The 26,128-nt window shown below is 36.1% G+C and overlaps 1 protein-coding gene across 25 annotated transcripts in view; it reads right to left on the bottom strand.

The window, feature by feature from the left end:
• NRCAM (neuronal cell adhesion molecule) overlaps positions 1 to 26,128 on the bottom strand; it is a 152,235-nt gene that overhangs the window by 32,532 nt on the left and 93,575 nt on the right. For 16 of the 25 annotated variants that reach the window (XM_017817831.1, XM_017817827.1, XM_017817826.1 and 13 more), the window contains 17 exons: positions 25,708 to 25,878; positions 25,209 to 25,265; positions 23,050 to 23,161; positions 20,564 to 20,748; positions 19,007 to 19,138; positions 10,495 to 10,638; positions 9,424 to 9,535; positions 8,929 to 9,095; positions 8,698 to 8,845; positions 8,022 to 8,146; positions 6,712 to 6,741; positions 5,418 to 5,519; positions 2,174 to 2,371; positions 1,991 to 2,061; positions 911 to 1,136; positions 506 to 621; positions 33 to 237 (listed from right to left, as the gene is read on the bottom strand). In XM_017817831.1, the coding sequence (XP_017673320.1) occupies positions 33 to 237; positions 506 to 621; positions 911 to 1,136; positions 1,991 to 2,061; positions 2,174 to 2,371; positions 5,418 to 5,519; positions 6,712 to 6,741; positions 8,022 to 8,146; positions 8,698 to 8,845; positions 8,929 to 9,095; positions 9,424 to 9,535; positions 10,495 to 10,638; positions 19,007 to 19,138; positions 20,564 to 20,748; positions 23,050 to 23,161; positions 25,209 to 25,265; positions 25,708 to 25,878 (2,301 nt within the window). The remainder of the gene's footprint in view (positions 1 to 32; positions 238 to 505; positions 622 to 910; positions 1,137 to 1,990; positions 2,062 to 2,173; positions 2,372 to 5,417; positions 5,520 to 6,711; positions 6,742 to 8,021; positions 8,147 to 8,697; positions 8,846 to 8,928; positions 9,096 to 9,423; positions 9,536 to 10,494; positions 10,639 to 19,006; positions 19,139 to 20,563; positions 20,749 to 23,049; positions 23,162 to 25,208; positions 25,266 to 25,707; positions 25,879 to 26,128) is intronic. The other 9 variants (XM_017817836.1, XM_017817852.1, XM_017817840.1 and 6 more) reach the window with 2 other exon arrangements.

Here is a 26,128-nt window from a genome sequence, read left to right as displayed (position 1 = left end):
TCAGTTTATTCTCTAGCTTTCTCATTTCATACCTCCTTCAGGGGTCTTAAATACTTTGTCTGGGCTTGCTGGTCCTTCTCCTTTACCATTAACAACTCTAACATTCAGCTTGTAAGAACTATAGGGCTCCAGCCCTGGTAACATTCCAAAAGTCTTGTTTCCCCTGAAAGTCAAGATCTTTTTTTCTACATGCCGCCTACTCCTTCTGGATAGACTCTGCACTTTCCAGTAGTAAACCTAAAGACAAAAAAAAAAAATCTACAGTGAGTGCTTAAGTGTTATGATTTTCCTTCAAGGACAATGCCACAGGCACCTAGTGCTACAAGGCTGGAACATTGCTGAACTATATATGAATTGTATCAAAGCTGTTGCTCTTATCAGCAAAACTTGGAGCTCACTGAAGAGTCCTCTTATATATCAGGTACTTCAATCTGAATACAATCTCATATAGGAAGAGTGTTCTATTTTAACAAATGAAAAAGAGAATGCTTTAGACTGTACTTACTTTGTACCCTTGGAGGTGTCCTCGGACAGTTTTTAGTGGAACTGGGTCCCAATGCACCTTTGCTAATGTGCTGTTAATAACATGAACCTGCACATTGCCTGGAGCAACCATTGGCACTGTGTGGAAAGGATGCAACAAGCACCCAGTTAGAATGAGAAACCACATGAACATACTTTTTCAAACTGAGTCTTTGTATTGTACTCAAGGAATAGATTAAAATGTTCCTATGTTTTCAGGATTAATAATACAGAGTATTATGAAGCCTTATTATCTCCAAATTACTTCCTTTTAATTAAAATAATAACCACTATTCCCTTATCAGTATTTCAGTATGTTAAATACCCATTTAGGTTACACATTTAGTTCCTTTATATTAGTATAACTGAGTCAAACCACAAAACTTACAGTCTTCCCCTGAATGTCCAATCACCTCTGATGGCTCTGGTGCATATCCCAGGTCATTTAAAGCTTGTACTTTTATTTCATAGGGAACAAAAGTTGGTGTACCAGACACAATATATTTAGATACATTTGCAACTATAACAGATGTCCATTCATCATCAACATCCTTCTGGCGCCAACTGACTTTGTACTGAAGTCCTGGTCCATTAGACTGAAAACCTTTTAAAGACTGAAATGAAAAGAAACATCTTTTTAAATATTCTGAAGCATCTGAAAAATCCAAAGTCAAAAAGGAAATATACTGATTTTTTCTTTAGAATTTCACTGAAAATTTACCACTGTGTTCTGTGACAAAGAAGCACTACTGAAATTTCCAAGTTATGCAATTTAGCTTTTACCAGAGGTCACTTCAGTTGCTTTTCACTATTTAATAAAAATCACACTGAATGGTGATGGTGGCTAATTCTCACTCAACAAGACATTGTGATTTCTGTATATACATTTTGATTTCAAATATTTCTTTAGAAGTGGAAGAGGAAAAAGCAGACTTACACTGACTCCCTATAAACAGTGTTCCCTAGACAATGTTTCTTGCCTGGGATGGGAAACTGGGTTTATATGGCTCTGCTTGAGTTCCCGTCATGACGGTAAAGGCACGATAGAGAAAACTTTGATTGAAGTTTTTTACTGTGAAAGTGCATAATGATTCAGTTCATCACAAAAGATGACAGTACAAGTAGGATTCACATTAAAAATTATTCTAAAAATAAGACTCTACTTGAGACAAACTTCAATTTACATCTTTAAGTTTTCCTAAACTGGCAGCAAAACATCCTGTATTACCTAATTATTGGCTTTTCTTGAGAAATCACTCAGGAAAATATGGCCCCTTAACTAATTCGCTTTTTCTCAAAAAGCACTCAGCTTTTTCCTGGAAATGAAGACAGGGAAATATTTGATTTTAATTCTTTTTCAAGAATATTTTAACTAAGCAATGTATAGGGTATTCTCATCATTATTTCTCAAAAAATGCTACTCACAGACCTGAAAACAAATGAAACCTCAAAAAGAGATCCAACTTACCTCCCATGTTATTACCAAATTATCAGGTTCTGAGCCTATCCCTTGCACATTAGCAGGATTTTCATCAGGGCCTAAAAATAAAATATTTACATGTGAACAAGAATGACTGCTGTTTGATTCCAAGCAAATTCAATGCTATTCATAGTAGAAATCAATTACTGGTAAGAAGAAATACTTATTTACTTGCAGATTTTGTCAGGTACTGCTCAGATGGTTCACTGGGCTGACTTCTGCCAATCTTATTGACAGCTACCACACGGAATGAGTAGTTGACGTACGGAGACAACTTCAACTGTACTGTTGTCTGAGTTCCAGGAACTTCTGTCTGGTAATGCCATACTCCTGGTTCATGCAGCCCATCTTCATACTCAATTACAAAGTCTACAAACAGAAATTGAATCCAACTTTATGTCAAAACTTGCAACACCTTCCTAGACCAGGGTAGGCATTTCTGAACGAGCTAATCAGAAGGGAGTGCTCTAATCAATGCTTTTAAATATTGTGGAACTGGAAATAAATACATAAACCATAACGCAGATCTATAATACCAGAAGTACTGCTTAGGTCATCATGGCTGGGCTTCGTGAACGAAGATTTGAGGAGGGCTCTACCTTTGTTACAAGCGCGCTGGTGGCTAAAAAGGCCAATACAAGACAGGCACGTCCGGTTGCAAAAGGCACAGCACTGCTTAGGTAGAAATATAGTAAATACACCCTCACTTTTATCTTTTGGTATTCTCACTAACGCAGGTACCTTTCAGGTAACATGTTATTACAAGAGCTCTCTCTCTAGTACCAAATTTTAATTTAATGGGAACCCTTGAACTATCACAGCACAAAAGAGGGACAAGATTGGAACTTTGATGTAAATTTGGCTGTCAAATATATTGTTCCTAGTTGTATCAAGCAGACAGCATCTAGTACCTGTACAAAATTAAAACTCTGAAGATTCCATTTTCCCCAATGAAGTTGGCTTAATGAAGAACTATTTAAAGCCAAGAATCAATACTTTAGATGGGTTTTGAGAGCACTTTTCAGTATCTTCTAATTAAGTCTGGGAATGTATGTTCTGAAACAGTTTCTTGAGTTTTCTGTGAGAACATTACAATGATTACTATTAAGACCCTACAAAGTATATAACCTCAGGGATAAATAGGCTTGTAGAGTTCCAAAAAGAAAATCACATTCATTATCAAAGACAAAAGGATGTATTTTTCCAGCTGTGAAACACCCAAAAAACCTTACTGCTCTAAGGTATGAGATATGAATTATGAAAGACTTAGGAGGAATTGTTAGGACACAGTAAATAAATGGGACAAGAATGCACCGTCTGAGTACATTCTATGGAACTTTAAGTTTAGATACATGAAATTTACATAAGCATCAAATATTTGTGTGTTGTGTAACAAGAATCATTCCCTATCTCATGTATAGGTGGGGACAAGAAGACAGAGTATGATTCAGAATACATCCTGTTTGCACTACTAAGAAATTCTGAGGGGCATCTAGAAATTTCTTTTAGAAGGATACTTACAGCACCACATAGAAATAATGCGCAAGAGTTTGAGGAGCCAAGACGTAAAATAGATAACTAGTACTAATCATAACCTTCTGGACTTAGGGCTAGCAGATTTCCTTCTGGCCTAAGTAGTAAGAACGAAAAAGAACTGACCCCAAATTACTGTCTGAATTACTGCTGGTGGTGTGTGCTCAGCAATAAAGGTTTTGGGATGGGAGGTCTTCTGGACCAAAGCTTTGCCGAAAAGGTGAGAATATTACATGCTAAAAAAGTTTTCATTACTGCTATTTGCTTCCCTAGTAATTAGCATTCTGTCTGCAACTCTAGTAGAACAATTTATAGGCAACTTCAAGGGAAAAAAATCTATCTGAGCTTTCAGAAAGATTCTACCATGTCAATCATATTACTTGTGTAAAGGGATCACTGGTAATGAAGTGCTATCCTTGAGTCCTGATCTGCACTTTGAAGTGATAGCAGCAGCAGGAAAAATAGGCTTACTCAGGAAGCAAATGCCTTACTTTTCAGGCTCTAAGGGGACCATGCAGCAATATAAATTGCATTATAATTAAAACCAGGATTATTTAGTCAGAGGAGCTCAGTTTCTGATATCAGAGTGCATGCAATATCTCACTCTAGAAAAACTTACACAAGTCAACACCTCTTAGTATTATCTTTTTTCATACACTGTGATCTCATTCCTACAGAAAGACAAGACTTGTGTATTCTGGTCTAGAAATAAAATGAAAATACTAATAAAAGAGCATATGAATAAACCATAACTTAAATAAAATTCAACTATTTACATTAATCTTCTATATATTTTTTAAAGTATATTACTAGTTGATATACATTAGAGAAGTCTGAGAGTGTAAAATTTCAGCAAAATCACTTGGTGTTTCATTAAAATGCAGTCAAAATCTTTGATGTGCTCTGAAATTTGTGAAATTCTGTTTTTTATAAAACTTCCTTTACAGATACCTGATCCTAATGGTTGTGTTCTGTGTTGATAACGACCAACATCAGATGTTGCAGAGCAACGCCCAGTAAATCAGCCTAACTAACTCATACCAAACATAACACGTATACTGGGCTTGGTAACTTGTGGCAGTTACTATCTAAAAAGACACTGCACAAATAAATAATTGCATTAAGTTCCTCATGGGGAAAAAGTTACCCCAACAAATCTTTCTGATCATATGATTTTTTTGGAAAACAAACAGTAATATCTTTGTTCCTTCCTCCTAAATTCCCCCTCCATCCTCTCTGCTCAGTGTAAGCAAGAACGTCTTTCATCATGTTTTACTGGGAAGAGTAACAGCATTTAAGATCAATTTCTGTCTCAAAAATTTATAGACATTTATTTTTCTGTTGCATGGACATGCTTTACTCTTCTAACTGTCTGGACTAGAAAAAGAAAGAAAAAGAGAAAAACTATCTGCCTTATATTTTCATGTAGAATAAGCTTCTGTATCAGTAGCGATGGATAATCCCTAAAGATAGTGGTACTGATGCTATTTCAAATTCCCAGGAATTACAAAGGAGTTAATGCAAGATGGTAGTAGCTCTCTCCTTCAAGGGCACACAACCAATAAAAAAAGTCTACTCTCTACATATTCATGAGACTGGACCTTGTCAGACAGACCTCATATATGCATTAACTTCTATGTTACCTAGCACAGGTTTTTTGAATAAAAAGGCCCAGCTCTTTTGGGCAGTAAATAAGTCTTTCTGCTTGGCTGTACAGTAGAGGATATTAAGTGACTTTTTGTAATGTAATTAAATGGCAGCTGCAGAGAATTCACTTAACATTTTCCATGCTTCACACAAAATTTATCTCAGAAATCTTTGGAATTTGAAAACAGTTAAGATAATGCTGTCAATGTAGTATAGTAGATACAAACAAACATACGTGTAATGGGACTGTTGTTTTCATCTCCTGGTATCCATGAAAGGTCAATGGTTCTTTCTAGCTGACCTGTCAATTCCAAGTCAAAGGGTGGATTTGGCCGAGCTATAAATCAAATGGACACAAAGTAAATAATCACATCAGAATATGTAGTTTTATATTATAAAAAAATCCTTACAGTCCAATCAAAAGAATTCCACAAATACAGCAGTGCATATCTACTCACTTATGTAAGTGGGACTTAATGACCATTAGCATGCAATTGTTAGAAAACAAATGAAAAAGGGAAAACTGATGTAACCTGAAAACTTCTATACATTAACAAGAATCTGTATTTATTTTTACCTATGTCTGAGTGCACTTTGATAAAAATGTGATGAGATGCAAGGAATTGTGAAATGCATGTTTAGTTTATCTTTGAATGATTATGGGTGGTTACCTAGTGTAGTAGAAACATCTAACAAAACATGGAAAATAAAGAAGTATTCACATCAAAGAAGCTTTTCTAGAAGCACTACAAACATTTTTTGTGTGAATTCAATCAAGAATAATTCAAATAGAAACTAATTGCAAGTTACTGACTCATTTATTTTTTGCTGTTCTTTTAAAAGTCCAGACATACCATGCAATCTGTTACTATACATCCTTATAACACATAAAGATGTAACTGTCCATTCCAAATTCCCGAAGGTAATTCATTATATGATTTTTTACACAAAAATCAAGACTAACGAGTAGGTTCATTTAAGAATACATAAGCATTTTCATTGAATGTGATAAGATTTACATAAAAGTGCTTATGACCCTTATACCTTGAAGTGTTTTAGCATTTGCACTTGAAAACCTAAATTCAGAAAACATGCTATAAAATTAAAGGCTTTATACCATCAAATTCAAGACTGTACCTGACTGACAGATTTTTTTTTTTAATTTCAACTTTATTTTTAAAATCTTAGCAATTTCATCGATTGTAAGACAAACTGGTCAATATGGTCATATTCATCTTATTAGTGGATTTACCCATGAGAGAAACATTGTCATACTATAACCAACTTTAATTATAAATAATTTATTTCTGAAAACCACTTATTCCCTAAAATACAAAGCAACCTGCACTGTAAAATTCCAAAGTCCAGTACTCTAGTAATGAAGCAGTTGGTAAAATGGGATGAAACCACACAAACAGACACAGACACACACGGAGGAAAAGGGGGGAAAAAAATGTTGCACTTTGCAGTAGGCAAATCAGAAATGTATCTGTCAGATGATGTAGATAGAGAACTTTGTATTAGTTTACCGTAAATGATAGCTGGAGTTGGGGGAGCAGCTGAAAAGGACATTAATATAAAGGATTTAATCAGTTAGTAGCCAAAGAAACAGAATACTGTAGGCAGTTAAAGACTATAGTTATTAGAGACAAAGAAAAGTTAACTTATTTAGATAAATGGTTATTTTAAAATAATACATTGATAATTTTTCACTGAAAAGCTATAAAACTATTCTTGAATGTTTTATTCATTTTTAAAAGAAGGATAGATAAAAAAATAAATAAGTAAGCAATTTTATAAAAACTTTTAAATAGTACTAGTTGCTTGGCTTAGATCATTCCTGGATAGGCATAAGATCACAGAAGAAATTTAAAACACAAACATACTTGACTTTGAGTCTCAGCTTGAACTCAGGTAAGAATCGTTCAGCACATCTGCTTAAAACTTTCTTATAAATTGGAGAAGGTGCAAAGTAATATATTCTGCAATAATCTCAAATCATAAAAACTTAACAGAGAACTAAGGTAAAAATGAAATCCTTGGGAAGTCATACAACCAAGTATGCTTAGTCCTTCTGAACTATAATTTAGTTGTGAAAGAGATTTCTGAGATAACATGCTCCCAATTCAAGAAAGACATGGAGCTGTTGGAATGAGTCCAGAGGGGAAACACTAAGCTGATCATGGGCTGGAGTACCTCTCCCATGAAAGCAGGTTGAGAGAGTTGGGGCTGTTCAGCCTGGAGAAAAGAAGGCAGACTCCCAGTACATAAAGGGGGCTACAAGAGAGCTGGAGAGGGACTTTGCACAAGGGCCTATAGCAACAGGACAACAGGCCTATAGCAACAGGACAGCTCCCTAGCTGAAGGAGAGTGGGTTTAGATTAGGTATTAATAAGAATTTTTTCCTGTGAGTATGGTGAGACACTGAAACAGGTTGCCCAGAGAGGTTCTGTGGAAGGTGTCCCTGCGCAAGGCAGGGGTGTTGGAACTAGATGATCTTTAAGGTCCCTTCCAACCCAAACCATTCTGCTATTCTTATATGTTTATGAACAAATACTCTGCTAGCTAAAACGTGGTCAAAATAAAAACCTATACAGTGCGAAAGCAAATGTGCCCTGCAATTACTGGACCCTTTTGCAAATAGCTGATTCAAAGGCAAACTTTAGGGTAAGAATACATTTTTTAAAAGCTGAAACACATTTACACATAGGTGGCATTTCCTTTGCCCTGTCCTAGAAATTAAAACTATGCACTTTTCACTTTAAATCTAATGCTGTTTTTAATACTTAACAGTAATTAAACACAGTTCTGCTATCAAAAAGTTTGAGAGTATTCTTACCAACAACAGTAAGCACAGCACTTGCTGAAACACTGTCCAGAGTAGTATTAACTATGCAAGTGTATGTTCCATCATCTTTATCAGTTACATTCATAATGGTCAAGTTGTCTTTACCAACTAGAAACCTGCAAATACAATAGATTCAGCCACTGATTTTTCAATAACTGGCAGTGTTATAATAAACTTGCATAAGACATTATCTGATCCTGTATGTGTGTACTGCAGCACACACCTAAACAGCAAGGTAAGCTAAGGGACAATGTAACCTTTCCTTTTCTACATTGCTCTTGACCATTTTCCCACAGTAACTATCCTGATGTGCTTTTCTTTCCAAATATACTCAAACAACTTTTAAATATATGTGATCTAGAGCAAAATAGTCTTCCATTATCTGTTTTGACTTCTTATATCAATTCTCTTTTCCTTACACTTAATATACATGGAAAGTGTGCACATTTTTATAAATGATTACATCTCATTTTATTTTTAATTCTATCTTAATATTTTCATCACACTAGGTAAGTCCTTGAGTCAGCAAATATGGAATAGTTATGATATTTATCAGTCTTCCTTGGAAAATGTCAATAGGTCAATATGTTCCATTCAGAGATCAGGAAAAGAAGTAGACAAAAGGACCTAGAAAATAAAAAATAAAGGAAAACTATTTGGTCCATACCTTTCATCATCTGGAAGTTCATCATTGTCCTTCAACCATATAACTGTTGGTAGTAAGGTAGAATCATGTTTTATTATACACTCAAATGAAACTTGGCCATATCTCTGAACCACTTTGTATTCTGGCTGTTTAATTATCATTGTTGGATCTGAAATTTAGAATTAATATTAGATATTCAGAAAGTCTGAAATTCTGTACTAATCAGTGATGAACGAATGATTAATTTCTTACCTTTAATTTCCAAGTGCACCTCATTTTGTATCTTTCCTAATTCATTCCTTGCTACACATGTGTATGTACCAGTACTATCTTTCTGAGCCACCGGAATTTCCAAGGTTCCGTTATCATGGAAAACGTATTCATTTCCACGCAAGATGCTACCTTTCACTCCCTTAAACCTTTATGTAAAAAGTAATATCATTATCCATCATCAAAGTTAAATTCTATAGTATTTTATTATCAGAAAATGCAAACTTAGGACTGTCACGTTAGAAAATACAGACAGAATCACATAAAGAAATTTAAACTTGACTCTGTGGGGATAACTTAACTGCTATTACATTAAGTATATGTAATATTGTATTAGCGAACTGTAATCAGCATGTATTTTAAAATACACTATTTTAAAATTGTAAATAGAGTTTAAATAGTTTTAAAGCTTCAAGTGTTTGTCTCCATAGATATGAACAGCTCATTTTCCACATCTCAAGCATAGCTACAGCTTACCATTCAATTTCAGGCTTAGGTGACCCAAAATAAGCACAGTCTAGCAATGCAGGACTATCTGCGATGACTTGATACAGCTTATTAGCAGGAGTTAGAATTCTCGGTGGCTCAGCTGAAAAGACAAAGATATCTGGATATAGATACAAAGATACGAATACAAAATCCAAAGACATCAAGACTGGCCTAAAGAACATCCTTCTCTGAAGTGACTTCTGGTCTCAGTCAAGATCCAAATATATTCTACTGGCACTAGCCTGAGGAGAAGCTAACAAAGGGGAATTATCCTGTGAAAAACAAATGTTTCTTGCCTGTTTACAAGTCACAGTGGTGGGTAGCAAAGGCAATGATTAAAATTGGAAAATTTAAATCAGTAAAGACTTCTTCAAGAAGATAATCTCCTAGGAAGAGAGTGAACTATATAATCCAAACAAAGCTGCAGGCAGAAAGAAACTAGGATATATTTTTGGTGCAATACCTACATTTTGTTTCTTTGAAAAGACAGTGTCTCAGTCAACAGATCTGCCAGTTCCTGCAGGAGAGTTGTTAGAGGCCCAGAATTTTGTTACTAGCTTTGTTAAATTCAGTGTGAATTAGAGAGGCCACAACATCTTGTAACCGGAAACATATTCTTGGGAGGCCTTCAAGACAAATGCATAATCATGTCCCCTTGCAACAGTAATTTAGAGATTCATCTATTCAACTGATGTGAAATATCCACACTCAATGAAACTGTATTGAAACATACTAACTTAAGGAATACTAATTCCAGCCTTATTTGTTACACTTCCATTTGCTTGATTTACATAACAAGAAAAAAAAAAAAGAGAGAGAAAATTTCTTCCAAGTTTTCTCCAGCTTTCACAACTATCCTTCTTACTCAGGTACAGTGAAAGTGAAACTCAGGAATACCCTAGAAAAACCAGGTATGTATACAGTTGCTTTTTACAGGGGTCAGGAAATACATTGATTCTTACTAAAGACCTCAAGCAAGGCTTGAGCACAGTGTCTGTGTAGTAGCAGGAGACAACTAAATAACTAAGAAAACTGACAAATAAAAAATCTGTTTCTTACCCAGAACATTCACAAATGCATTTGCTAGCAAGTATCCATATTCATTAGAAGCATTGCACTGATAGACAGCACTTGATCTTTCTTGCACGTGAGAGAAAATAATGGTGTCACCATCTACCTTTCTGCTAGGATCTTCTGGGGCAACTGTTGGTGTAAAGAAAAAGAATTATTGCTTTTCCTAAACTGTTCTTGGATTGTAATTTTCATACTTCTGAAGAGAAGAATCTGAAACACCAATATGCCCTTTATCTTTTTTTCCTGGGTGGTTGCTCACTGGTAAAGATGTGAATTTTAATACCGTAAAGGAAGTTCTTCCAATTCTACAATATTAACTCAGGATGGTAGAGTTCTCATTTTTGGAGAGTTTTTTTGTTTGTTTTACAAAGAAGTGAAGCTGAGATTGTATTTTACATGCAATATAGAGGAAAAATACAGATATGACAAGATTCAGGCAAATACAGACAATATTTAGAAAAATATGGAAGTATTTCTGAATGTCAAAAAAAAATGCTGATAGAATGACACAGTCCTCTGTGACTTTAAAGTTTCAAATCAATTGTTATACCATAAATAATTCTCCAAATATAAAAATAGCCATACTCAGTTGAAAACTATCTCAGAGTAAAGCATAAGCAATTGCTTCACACAAAATCAAGAAACCATCTTCACAAGAGCATAGTTAGTAATTCAGCAGATGGCACTCTTTCCCTTATGTAAGAATTATACATTGCCATTTCCTTGACTGTTCTGGAGTAGTCTGAGCTGTCAAACAGCTCTTGCATCCCAGAAGCATGGAGGACATAACTGAAAATAAAATTCTAAGATAATACTGAAGAATAATAGCTGTCAGTTATGATCCAAATGGATGGAGTTAGAGAGGTACAATGGAGAAAAAATTTAGCTTGTAACAATAAAAATGCACAAACTATAGTTTAATATTTTATGAAAATATTAAGTAAAAGCAGATTATATTATTAATGTATTAAAAAGCAGATGTATTATTATTATTGAAAAATAATAGTAAAATTAATGTTGTTCTTAGATGAAAAATAAATGTATATATCCTAGTTTGGATGCATCATCAAATTAACGCCCATACTGAAGCTTCAGAAAATAGATATATTTGTGGAAGGCAATTTCATATTAAAAAATTTCTCATTTATTTGGACTCATAGAAAAGATCAAGCAACTAAATCAATTTTCCACAAGTGACAGGACCTTTTGATTCAGACAATGCCTTAGTACTTATCTGTGAAGAAACTGGAAAAATTTCTCCTGCATTTTCTTTAAGTATCTACTACTAAATTCTCTACAAGAGAAGAAACTAGACAAAGAGGACCACAGTTCTGTGCTTCTGCTTAAGGGTATTTCCATGATGAGTGAACTTTAAGGCCATTTTTCATGTAAAGTAATTACATCAATTTCCAAAGAGTTGCCCCGAGAACAGTTTTCAACTCTACTTTTCCCTCTGGTCTTCCATAGCTCCAAGTTCGAATCAACATCACAAAGTCAAATATTTTGGAAAGGAAAAAAAGGTACCACTGGGATTTTAAATGCTTATTCTCTGGACTTCTGGATTGCTGGCACTTATTTTTCATCTCTTTTGCTTTGCTTCCTATTGTGTTCCATGTCTCACATTGCTTCCTATTCTATGTAAATGCCATTTTCATTAAAAAATTCATGGGTTGAAAACAGACAAAGCAGGTGAGTTGCCCAGCAGGCAGGCCAGCCAGTTGTGAGAAATGGTCTGTTTCTGCATACAAATCACAGTTAAATAGAAAATAGGCACAACTGCCCTCCCAGGAGGATGGAGATCTGCCCACAGCCATTCCAATCATGGTTACTTCCTGCCCTAGGCTCTGTGCTTCCCTCCACTCATACCCTTTGAATCCTGCAGCACTTTTTGCACACAGAAAGGTCTTTGATGGGTGCACAGACTGACCCCCTCACACACACTCTCATACATCTATGTATCTATATCAAGCCTTTCAGGCTGATGGCAGGGCCAATCCAAAGAGATGGAAGCCATTAATTCAACTCTCTATGACTGAAGAAGGAACTGGGTTATAAAAGAATGATCTAACCATTAAATTATTATATAAAAAGAGGGGTAGCATCTTTCCACTGCTGTATTTAAGGAAAAAAAGAGATATCCCTTTTCAGCTATCTGAAGGAAAGGAGGAAGGTGCTTGTTCTCAGAAAACAGCTTCAAGCTGTCCATCCTGAGGAAAGAAAACAGGAAAGTGTCAGGTTAGTCTGTGCTTCCTTTTAACTGGTCTAGCCACTTGCATGCTCCAGGGCATTGATTCAAAAGCTCCCTGTTGAGACTGGCATCTAGTCAACAGCCTGTCTTCTGACATGCCTCATCCTCCCACGCAACACAAACAGAACCTACAAGCCTTTGCCCGTGTATTATACTGTGTTTCGCAGGGCCAGGCCATACAAGTTAGATCCTGTATCATTTAGCATTTTTAATGATCTTAAACACTGCTGCACACACAGCACACAGAATCACTGAGGTCAGAAGGGACCTGTATTGGTCATCTGGCCCAAACCCCATCTTAATCAGGGCCATCTAGAGCCAGTTGCCCAGAACTGTGTCCAGATGGGGGCAGGATCACCTCCCCTGACCTGCTGGAAATACTTTGTCTAATGTAGCCAAGGATAACTTGAGCCTCTTTGCTGCAAAGGCACATTGCTGGCTCATGGTCAACTTGGTGTCCACCAGGATGCCCCAGTCTTTTTCTGTTAAGCCACTATCTAGCTGGATTCTCCCCAGCATGTACTGGCACTAGGGTTGTTCCTCCCCACTTGCAGGACTTTTCCCTTCAGTTTGCTGACCTTCATGAGTTTCTTGTCAGCCCATTTTTCCAGCCTGAAGAGGTCCCTCTGAATGGTAGTATATCAGCCTCTGGTATATCAGCCACTCCTCCCACTTTCGTGTCATCAGCAAACTTACTGAGGGTACACTCTGCCTCATCATCCAGATCATTAATGAAGACATTAAACAAGACAGACCTCTGGGGTATACTACTAGTTACTGGCCTCCAGCTGGACTTTGTGCCACTGATGACCTTCTCTGGGCCTGGCCATTCAACCATTTTTCTATCCAGCCCATACATCAACAGCTTGTCTATGGGCATCTAACGGGAGACAGTGTCAAAGGTCTCACTAAAGTCTAGGTAGACATTATCCACTACTCTTACCCCCACCTACCCAGCCAGTCACTTCATCATAGAAATGTGTCAAGTTGGTCAAGCATGACTTCCCCTTGGTGAAGCCATGCTAACTACTCCTGACAGTTTTCTTGTTCCTAATGTGCCTGGAAATAGTTTCCAAACTTAGCTGCTCCTTCACCTTTCCAGGGATCAAAGTGAAGGTGACCAGCTTGTAGTTCTCTGGGTTCTCCTACTTGCTCTTCTTGAAGATAGAAGTAACACTTGCTTTCTTCCTGTCTTCGGGCACTTCTCCCAGTTACCATGATCAATCTAAGATTATCCAGAGTGTCCTTTCAATGACATATGCCAGCTTAGTCAGCATTTGTGGGTGCATCCCATTAGGGCTCCTGGACTTACATAAGTCCAGTTAGCCTAAGTATCCCATGACCTGATCCTTTTCCATCGAAGGTACAGCTTATTCAAGTCTTTTTCCCTGGTCTGTGGAACCTGGGATTCCCAAAGGCCAGTCTTGCTAGTAAATAAAGAGCGAGGCAAAATAGCCATGTAGTACTTCAGCCCTTTCCATAATCCAGCCTTTTTTTTTCCTTTTCCTTTTTTTTCTTTTTTCCTAGGGAAAAAAGAGCGTAGGGTCACTCAAGCACTGCTTGTTTGCTGCTTTAGTTTCCTTTTACAGCTTGTTTGCTAAGAGTATCCTGGTCATATTACAGGATAGCTGCACAAAAAAGGCATGATAGCCAAATCTGAATTTGGTACTGATAGTCAAACTACGTAATACTTAAAATGGGTATATGAATGATGAGGACTTGCTATAGGAGTTCTGCTGCTGTAACAGGACAGTTAAGTATGTGCCCTGTAACAGCTAACATTTGCTCCCAATAACATGGAGTCAGGTAAGAATTGCTTAACTGACACCAAACATCAATGTGTTAGTAAGCGACAAGTTTGTGCATTCATGTAACATTTAAGATACTTAGAGTGAACTTACGTGACAATCTTTGTATGGCATTCTAACTGTAAGTGTAGTAAATAGTACTGACCGCCAACCCATCTGTACTTATTAAATATTTTATATACCTAAAGTTACTGATTAGAACTCAATAAACTACTGTATCAGATCTGAGTGATCTTCTCCTGCAGTACATTTTTATACTGAACATTTGTTATCGTAGTTCTAGTATTACTACAATTCTTTCCTTAAGTTTATGCACAAACAATAGGGAATGTAAATCAGAGTGTGAGATTAGCAATGGCTCTTAAGCCATGATTTTTAACAACTCTAACTTCAGAGATAGCTTTGAAGACACTGTTACTGTGGAAATATATAAAGAAAGCAAATAGAGAAGCTTAGGTGCTTTTTTTCCCACTATGAGTATAGTAACATATGGTCCTTTTATAGTGATACTCATGCTTGTCACCTTCTGAGAGGATCATCAGGGTCATTTGTATTATAGTAACTTTTGCTAGAAGTATCCTATTGTTGTTCACCAGCTTATTCTTCCAAAAATTCACATTCACTAGTAATTTATGAATATAGTAATCAATTTCAAAACTAGAAAAGTCTTTCTGGGGTTAAAACTACCTATAACTGAATGACTGAAATGGCAAAGAATGCTCTTTTCCTTTTCTTACCAATCTCACATGCTTCTCAGCAGATTTCCAAGTTTCTGATTCTGGTAGTTCTATTATCTCCAAAGGGACTGCTAATATTACCTGCACTAATTATGACCATCCTTTGACTATCTTGTGCAAAATTAAAGAAAAACTGATTATCAGAGGTTTTCATAACTGCTGCAGTTCCTAGGCCAGATGCACAGTTCCAACACAACTGCAGAAGCAGTGGATAGATGTCTGCCCTGGCAGTACTCTCCTGTTTGAGACTGAACTTCTTAGGGCACCCCACTCCAGCAAATTTCTCTTCACCCACCCATGGCTGCCATGAACAGCCAGTATATGCAGTGTGTGTGGATACTCAGAGAAAACACAATGGACGACAAATCTCTGAGCCAGGAATTATCAAGGCCTTTCATGAAGGAAATCTAAAGGCTAATGTTTCTCCCTTAAATTCAATATGAGTACCAATGGAGACTAACTCAAATCTAGAAATTCAATTTGAAATGTGATATAAACAAGAGAAGAACATGTTGAAAGCTGATACACAGTGACTTTGAGTGCACTACTTTGTATAAATCTAGGTGTTTGTATCTAATAATTAATAGCTCATCATGAACTATAAACCACTGAACCGATAAATTAGTCTTTTGTACAGTATTTGCAATGCCTTTCTGAAGTCCAATTATGAAAGTGCTTCCCCTTCCCAATTAATCTGGGTTGTTACTTTCTTAAAAGTTGAGATACTTTATGCATGGTTTCCCTTTTGTAAAACCATGCTGAATATCTAAGCAGTAAGACACAATGGATCACGCAGCAGTATAAATAATGCAGATCTTGAGTGTTAATTGAAGCATGAGGCATGGCAGTCATGGCCTGAACTTTCAATTGCTATTTGCCAAAGTAATTCCAATTGACCTCAACAGGACGGTGCACGTGAGTTCAAAATACTCCTGTTGGTAAACATTGAGAGGTTAGGTTAGGTCCTTATCACTCCAGTAAGTCTGAAGCAGCTTTTTTTTTTTTTTCCGAAATGCTGATGTTTTTCTTTTCAGCATTATTGTTGAAGAAAATTAATTAAAATGTTTTAGATAAATATTTTTAGATAATTTAGATAAAATCTTCCTCTAAAAATATTGGTTTACTGAGATTATTATAATCTTGAACAAAATTTACCATTGCAATTTTGTTTCATAGGTACTTAATACACACTACATTTTTCTTTATTTTTCCCTTTTCCCCACTGATATTTAAGCCTCAGTCTTTGACTGAGATATGGACGAATGGTTCTTTCTTCAACATTCCCCCTTCCTTTTTTGACTCTATTATGAAAAAACAAAACCAGAAGAATTAAGTATCTCCCAGCTGTGCTTTCTGACAGAAAATTAAAGTATTGCAAACAGATTACTAGGCCACAGGAGGCACATTGTGGGATATATGATGACAGCAGGGCTTTGAAATTCAAATGTAGTTCTTTTTCTTTGAAATCTTGCCATGGGTGTAGCTCTCTTAGCACTGCCCTGAAGCTGAAACAGCTGCTTTAGTTTCCTTTTACAGTGATTTACTAATCATTCAGTTGGAAGACGAGGGGCTCAATTCTATAATTTAGTAACAAGTGAACAAAAAGGCCCACTGTACTTGGGAGTTTCCAGAACAGCTTTTGATAATTCAGAATAAGAAATAATCACAAGAATTTTAAGAACTGCACTTTCTGTGACTATGATGCTTCTCTTAGATGTGCTGACAGATGCACTGTACTGGAGCATCCAATCATCTTGCACTTAAAGATTTAAGGTGGATAAAACTTCAGCTTTTCTCAGCAGTGAAAGTGACCTTTCTCATAAGGCTGAGCCACTCACTTGTTTATTTCCAGTCTTCTTTCCTTTTTTTTTTCCCCCTACTGAATTTGAGTGGGTAATTTAATTAAAGTCTTTAATTTTTACTGAGTTCCCTTCAACAAGACTGTGTACTGATTCCTCAAGGCCAGCCAGCCAATATACACTGCCTTTGTATTTGGGAAATTTGGTGGCATCCTGCAGCTGCTTCTGAAAACCCCGATTTTACTGCTACCCTGCAAGAATGCAGAACACATCATCACTTTTCTGGAAAATACCCTTGTCTGTCATTTGAACAGCAGGTCTTACAGCTTTGACAAGGAAGTAGTGCAAGGCAAAGGTGACTCTCGCAGCCAGGTGAAAAGGATTTTATTAGTCAGGAGGTCTGAAATAAGTTAAACTACCGGGAAAGCAGGATAAAAATCTCCTCCAAACAAACAAAAAGTGAATGGTAAATATGTAGGAAATAGCAAAGGAAGAGGAGACCACCAAAAACCCAGAAAGGAAAGTGAAAGACAGCTACCGAACTTCTATGATAAGGCATACACTATGATATATTTATGTATAAATATACACAATACAAAACTACATTGCTACTTTCCTGTTTTCCTGTCAAACCATTGTTTGATGAGGTGGTTAATGTCAGCTTACATAACATATTTAATCAATGGAAACTTGTCATTTTAAATCTCAGGCTAGAGGTCTCAACTTACATTTAATTAGGATTCATGAAACAGGTTATTTGCTAAATAACCAATTAAATTTAATCTCACTTGTATACCAAATACTTCGAATGTATCTATTGAGGGTTCTCATTTACCTGTTGCTATTTCCTAGATTTGACTGTAGACAATCCTTCTCCATGTCCCAAACTGGGTGACATTGCTTCATCAACAGACTTAACTCCTAAACCTCTGAAAGTGACACCGTCATACTTTAAACAGGTAAACAGAGACCACTATTTTAGAGTACATTGTCTCTCATGAGCCAACAGGGCAGATTGTCTGTTTTTATACTATTGTTTTGTGAATGAGGAAGGGTAAAGCTAGAAGAACCAAGCGTGACTTTGCGGCACAGGGCATACTGAGTGCACACCCTGCAGTGTCCTCCAGCAAGTCCTTCCCAAGTAAAGTTGTGCTATATATAGTGGCTACCTTGTGTTTGTCATACAGCATTGCCCGTGTAAGGACAATTAAGTGACTCAATTATCAATTCAGGCCTCCTTTTTGTATCCATGTACACAGAAACAGCCGTTCCACTGCCTTAGGGGTTCCTTTTCTTTGACACCTTCTTGGCACAAGCTGTTTGCCAGGTAGTTGCTGACACATTCAGTCAGTTTTGCTGCTGCAGCTTCTTAGTAATGAAGCCTGGAAGGCTCAAACATATGCTAAGCTGCAAATCCTGCAGTGTACTGCAAATCCTACAAGTGCTCTGTACATCCACAAATGTGAGGACTTGATCTTTTATGTCACATTCAGGACTCCTAGACAACATTAGAGTTGCAGTGGGCACCAAATGAGCGATCTAGCAGACATGACTGCCACAGAAACACATAAGTAAAAATTACACCCCAGCAATGGCTTTGTGAAAGGGACAAATGTCACAGCTTTGTTACTACCACCTGAACTCCACAAAGATACTTACCAGCAGAACACTAGACAGAACAAAATGGGGTATGCTTACACATTTTAGTGCTCTCAAACACGTTAGGGGCACATTTTGTTGTTCCACTTTCATGAACTACAGTATTTTTACCACATATTTTATAATTTAGTATTACCTGTCAGGCAAAAACTACTCATATACAGGCTCTTCACTTATATTTGAAAAACCTCATATATTCCTCATATTTTCTTATTCATGCTCCCGTAAGGTAATTAAGAATCTTACTTGCTATGGGAACGCCATTTGCTAACCAGCTTATACTAGGCTTTGGGTTGCCATTAGCTCTGCAGATCAATGTCCCATCTTCTCCAGGAGACAAGACCAAGTTTCTGGGTGCTGTTATCCAGTATGGGGCAGCTGGTTTTAAGAAGAGAAAGACAGTAATCATTTTCCAAAATTATGTACAGAAAGTCATAAGGTACAGGTACGGTAACCAGAAGATAATTCAAACAAGGTATGTGTAGATACAGACTTACACCTATACTGTTACTTTATATATATATATGTACATATATCTCTCTCTATGTGATACCCAAGGATTAACTGGTAGATTATACATTGGCTAAACTGAGCTATTCACTACCTATTGCATTAAAATTCTGATACAAACAACAAGGGTTGTCTTTCACTTAGGGTTGCCTGCTTTGAATCTAACTTGCCTTTCCTGAAGCAAGCAAAATTTATCTGAGTATGGCATCTGCAGAGACTGCAGTGGTATTTTGATTAATTTCAGAGATATCCATGCTCACAATAGTTAGGCTGTTAGAAATGAATTTAGGTTTGACTATACAAAAAGATTTTGTGTCAAGGGTGAAATTTAGAAATGGAAAAACCCTTGGTCTCACTAAATTCAATGGATGATTGCAGGGGGGTCAGATGTTTACCTGAGAAAGATGAAAACACATTGAGGTCAGAATGGGTGGAACACTGCCCCTAATAAAAGATATCCAACTATTTCTCCATTCTTTTCACAATAAATAACCACAAAGAGCATATGTTATTGCATCTTGCAATTAAATTTCAGACTTTGGATTGATGTACAGATGCAAACAGATAATGAAACTTCTCTTAAAAAGGAGGTTTGATGTGATCATAAAATGATGCTGATCCACAACACAGTAAAGGGCTATTTAGCATGCAAAGTAAGCACTACAACTGATCATTTCAATGACTAATTAGCTGCCATTACAGGTTTTTGTTTCATGGTATTAACAACATACAATTCCTGTTTAGACAAACATTGTAAATGATTTTAGAACTAGTAAGGCATCATTTTGAGTAAAAAAACATGAAGATAGAAACTCAGATATGTCAGTTAAGAGAGAAAAAGGAAGAATATAAGACTGTAAGATGATAGTAAAATAAAAAAGAAAGAATCTGGGCTATATGAATGGTGTGCAGAAAAAATGGAGAAAATAAGAAAGAGATGAAGAGGGATGGGGAGAAAAATATAAAAACAAGAGAAAGAAGCAGTCTAATGACAGAAAATCAAAGGATCTAACATAAATGTAGTACTGGTGCAAACTAATGAATTATCTTACTACTGTTACAGTACAATAACAATTTAGTTTGATGCTTTATAAAAGAACATTAAAAAATGAAAAAGAGATTAGAGATAGTCCTTCCACTACTAGAATTCAGATGGTTTAATGATTGTTTCCTCAGGATATTTTTTAACCATTATCATTTATCCTTTCAGGTGTACTTCATCCTAGAAAGCCCACTTCAGTCTTGTATTCTGTATATTTGACAACATTACATTAATGATAATTTTAGTATTACCTTTCACGGTTACTGAAATGACATGATGAACTGAACCCATTGTATTTCTTGCTATACACTTGTAGTTCCCAGAGTCAGCTTCAGAAACATCTATAATCTTGAGAGTTTTCTTAAAATTTTCAAAAAATGTTCTGTTGGCTGGTAGTTCCCCACCCTCTTTAATCCAGCGGATTACCGGTGTGGGTCTGGAGAAGCAGAAGCACAGACCAAATTTAGGGATTGAAGAAAAGGAAGATTAGACTTCAATACATTAATTTTTTTTAACATATGTTTTAGTATGTTAACGCCTGGAGAAGAGGAGACTGAGGGGAGACCTCATGGCAGTCTACAACTTCCTTATGAGGGGAAAAGGAGGGGTAGATACTGATCTCTTCTCTGTGGTGACCAGTGACAGGACCCAAGGGAATGGCCTGAAGTTGCGTCAGGGAGGTTTAGGTTGGTGATTAGAAAAAAGTTCTCTTCACCCAGAGGGTGGTTGGGTGATGGAACAGGCTTTCCAGGGAAGTGGTTACAGCACCAAGCCTGACAGAGTTCAAGAAGTGTTTGGATGATACTCTCAGGCACATGGTGTGACTCTTGGGAATGGTCCTGTGCAGGGCTAGGGGTTCGACTTGATGATTCTTAGCGGCCCCTTCCAACTCAGCATATTCTGTGATTTCGAGAGCCTTTACCCAGATTCAGGGGCTCATGCAACATATATGAAAAATATGCCAGCATTTGTTTCTAGGAAATGACAAGCTTCACTAACACTGTCAGTGGCCATCTGTTCATAGGAGTAATAATTACAGAATACATTTGTCTGCTGATTAATTTAAAATACCTGATAGTTGATAAATGAAGACAAGTTTCAAATCTCATTGTGCTTCTACTATTAAATTGATGCTTATGGTGTTTTTAAAGGTAGCTTCTAGATAACGACAAGTTTATAATTGTCCTTAGTGTGAGCAATATCCTAATGCTTCATGAACATCATAAATTTTACAGCAGAGCTGTAAGCAGATAGAAATATTTCTTATGAGAAATGAAGAAAAAAATGAAAGTGCTGAGTCAAGTATAGCTACTTGTCACTGCACCATGTCTAAACCTTGGCTATGCCCCCAGTTGTCCACTGAAGCTGAAAAGTTGTTCAAACACATGGAGATATATTTTTAAAATTACAAGAAATTAGAAGGTGTTCTACTCTTACTGAGTAGAATGTCCTCTTCCAAATAGTAATGACTAGGCGAATAGTCCCTTAGCAGTCTAATATCACAGATTTTATAACACAGACACTTATTTATGGTGTCTGTAATTAGGAATAGTTGTTTTTAAAAAAATATGCATCTGACCCTTTGTGGACAAGTATTCCCTCAGTGAATTTTTTTTTTTTAATTACATGACAGCTAAAGACACTAACCTGTATAACACTCTACATTTTTCATGGGTTTTATCCAGCCATTTTACCTGTGTTTGGATCACCAAATACTTTTATTGAAGGGTTGTCAAAAAGCATGTAACCATATTGCAGACAAAGATTACCTGAGCTGATGCTACTCACGGTCATGGTTTTGCTGGTGCTGCTGGTGCAATCACCTGAGCAGACCACAGCTGAGACAGAAACAATGCACTGATGCTCCTATCAAACTGTGTCAAGTGTGCTTGAGAAGCCCTCTAGAGCTTATGCAAGTGAACACATGTGCATGATGCTGTAGTGCATGATTTACAGTTATTGGCTTTCCTCATGGGTAAGTCAGAGCCCTCTGCATTATATGCCTTTGTGCACTGTAAACACATTTACAGTTCCTGAAACAGGTACTGAGGATTTTCTATTTCTAAGCAATCTATTCTCAGATTTCTTCCTGAAACTAACTTAAGATCAACCTAATTAATGAAGTTAAATTGCTCTTTAGTAATTTTCTTCTTGCCCAATAACCAGCAGAAGCAAACTTGCATTGCATTGAAGAAACAAGTACCAATTAAACTCAATTACAATGAGAAATTTGATGTAAGGAGCTGAAGATATCTTTTAACAACTCCCATCTAGCTGATCTACTAAGTAATTACTAGCATATATAAGAAGCTTTCTCAGATTAGAACAGTAAATTCGTGTCTATTTTTATATAATTTGAGAGCCTAATGATTGCAAACTTAGGAAAAAAACAGAGGCTGTATTCCTGAGAGCAATTCTTCGCATATTTGCCTGACTTCACCCTATGGCATTTCTTGCTTGTGTCCTTTAAAACCAACAGTATAACCCGTATCCTGTGCATAGGGTTTGAGAATCTGAGAAGGCAGAGGCCAAACATATGTTCATAATCAGTTTTAAAGTCTGCTGATCCCCAAGTAAATGGAGGATTTCCTCAATACAGTTCTTTCCATTCTACACTTCTGCTTCTTTGAAACACATAAGCTTATACAGCGGTAACATTTTAAGCATCTCTGAAAGGTTTCCCTCTGTTTCTGTATTTCTATTTAGAAAAAAACCACCTATCTAAAAAGTAACTCACAATCCTGCTGCAATGCACTCCAACAAAAGCACATTTCCTCTGAGTTCCACTTTGGTACTCGTGCTACCTGTTGGTGTTAGAAGAACTGGCTGCCTCTCTGTAACTGGCTTCGCTGAAACAAGAAAAATTCAAATAATTAATTTCTAATTTTTCTCTCAATATTGATCAAATGCATACATCCATTCTCACATTTTGGACAGATTATGCTCTACATTGGCCATTTAAGTCATTGTGTAACACAACTACAGAGCTCAACACATTAGGTTTTGACAGACATAACATATCTGTTAAATGCCACAATTTTGAACATATACATGAAAAATGTTATTATTAAAGACAGGAGCAACTGATAGAAAGCTTTTACATAGACAACTATGCAGCCTTAATCCGAAGCAGCCCCTATTCACTTCAGCAGAATTATTATGGGGAGTAATAAGCCACTAGTGTGAGGCACAGTGCAAGACTCAAAGTTACCAAAAATTTCTGGGCTTCCATAAAAATAAAAATAAAGCAAAGCTATTTTACTCAAAAATATAAACCAAGGGGATGAAAGGTATGCCCTGCTTTGCAATATGTTTTAATACTTTCTAGACAATGTGAGATGTGGTTTCAGAAGCCTTGTATTTTCCTCTTGCTGTATATTTAACTTTAATTCAAGCATTTCCCCAGTCTTGTAATAAAGAACCATTGATTAACCTGTAAGAAATAACTACAGTAAATAGGCAGCTATAAATATAAGACCAATTTCTGACATTATACTCTGTTGGCTTTTGAAGTATTATAGTATTTCCTGTGCCTTTATGGAAGTCAAAATAAGAGTGTTTTCTGTAATTATAGAGTGTTTTCTGAGCATCCTCTAATTTTCTCTTATAGCAATTTACAATATAGGATTAAATTGCTCTGAAGTGCAGTAGCAATCTGAAACATTACAGTAATTTTTATTTTTTTTTAATGTGATTAGAAACACAATAAACTCTAAGTTTGTTAGGGTACGGGATTTACTGACAGATTAACATAAACATGATTTTAAATACAGTATGTGCTGTGAATTTCTTAAAAACTAGTACACAAAAAACACTGTTGAGAGAAAGGGGAAGTCTAGAGTCAAGAACGCAGCTGATAGTCACAGCAACAACTAATCTATCTCATATTTTGAGACTATGAAAATTCAGAAGAATTACTCCGGTGTTTCTGAGTTGTGACCCAATTGAACAGTATTTTCCTAACTAATTGTAGTTAATATATCGGTTTGTATTCAGGTATTTATTTCTTGTTTGTTCCTCCTGAATAACATGTAAGTTTTATGCAGAGAAGTAAAATATTCTGTGCCCGTGTTTTATTTTGGATTTACATAAGTTATGGTTTAATATGTACAGAACCCCATTTGACAAGGAAAAAGACAAAATAGAGTAAATTATCAATTATTTTCTACATCACACAATATCAAGTGGAGAGTCTAGAACCTCAAGTGTTACAGAATCAGTGGTGCTCCAAAGTCAGCCTCGCTAAACATACACAGGCCTGTTTGGGAGGATTTAAGTGACAATATACAAAAGACAATTCAACATAAATTAATGGGAAGACCAGTTTAAACACCAAGCAAACAAAAGTCATCTTACTCCTACATAGTTATTTATACAGATAGTATTAAAGTGTTCAGATTTTTATTAATTCCAGTTTCAGGCTCATGAATTAAGATAAAAATGAATGGTACATACAATAAGGTATTAAATGTGAAGTGCATCTGTTAAATGCTTAATTGTTGTTATTTGTTATGCAACATATGATAGTGAATAGTCTTAGTGATAATGAACTATCAAACTACTTGGTAAATTGGAGGAAAAATAAGAAAAAGCAACACAGTATAGAAGCAATCAACTAGACCATTTTTAAAATCTGCCCCAGTGTGAAAGGACTCATTTATAATAAGCATTTATATTTTTTATGAGCCATATGTTACAATAACATTGGAAAATTAAATATTTAAAAGGATCACACTGTGCAGTCCCTTCCTAAAATATATATTATCACCAGCACTAATTGATACCTTTATTAGAAACTGAAAAGGGAGCAAAAGGTTAAGTAGCCATGGAGGTGAGGTTAGTTAACTAAATGCTACTGTGAAACAGGGAGTATCAGTGGGGACCAGTGTAACTCACCACCATAAATATCAGTGTCACTCAAATTAGCAGCTATAGTGTCATTCAATGAATCCACTGAAATAAACAGAATATCATGAAGAATGCATACAAGAGGGATAAATAAAAGTTCTGGGAATCAAAAGGTGATGATATGGCCACGGTGAGTTAATCAAATGATTGATTAATTTGTTTCAATAATTACAATATTCATAATAACTTTATATTATTGCATTGGAAAATCATCTGAAAACTTATTTTTACATGGTATTTTTTCTATATTTCAAATCTTACAAAACATTTTTTCAGAAGACAAAGCCTTATAAAGGGAAAAATGGCAGCTTTTAAAATGTCAGGAAAATTGGAGATTACATTGCCCAAGTTTATACAGTAGAACAATTTCTTATTTAGAATTAAAATGACAACATTCCCTAGCGTAACACTACTTAAAGTCAGCATATAACTTGAGAACTCTGGATAAATACTACGTAAATATGTAATTAGGTAATGCAATACCTACTTGAAAAGACTTTTACAGAAATGGGTTGTTTCTGCTGTATAGTTTGTGTATGATTAAATCTTGCATAGCAGATATAGTCCTCCCGGGTGTCTTCTGGTTGTACATTAGAAAAATAAAGATCTCCATTTAGACCTTGGGAAACTCTTTCACTTTGAGGCAGCCTTTGGAAAGCTAAGGGAAAACAAGGACACATTTATCTCAATTATAATACACACTCCATTATTATGATCTGCAGACTCCACATTTGCTCAATTACACTGTTTGTGGCTTTGTACATACAGACATTTCTAAGTTTCCCAGCAAGTTCCCCTGTCTTCCCATTCTTCCCCAGTGGGTTAATCTACAACTTACATGAAGATCTCCAGCTGCTTTTGACTTCATGCTTTTGGGCTGTATGTCTGCTTGTTTCTTCATTTCTACA

The sequence above is a fragment of the Lepidothrix coronata genome, unplaced genomic scaffold, assembly GCF_001604755.1.
Source record: "Lepidothrix coronata isolate B3197 unplaced genomic scaffold, Lepidothrix_coronata-1.0 Scaffold63, whole genome shotgun sequence".
Classification (NCBI taxonomy): Eukaryota; Metazoa; Chordata; class Aves; order Passeriformes; family Pipridae; genus Lepidothrix; species Lepidothrix coronata.
This window is presented reverse-complemented; position numbering and strand designations above follow the sequence as displayed.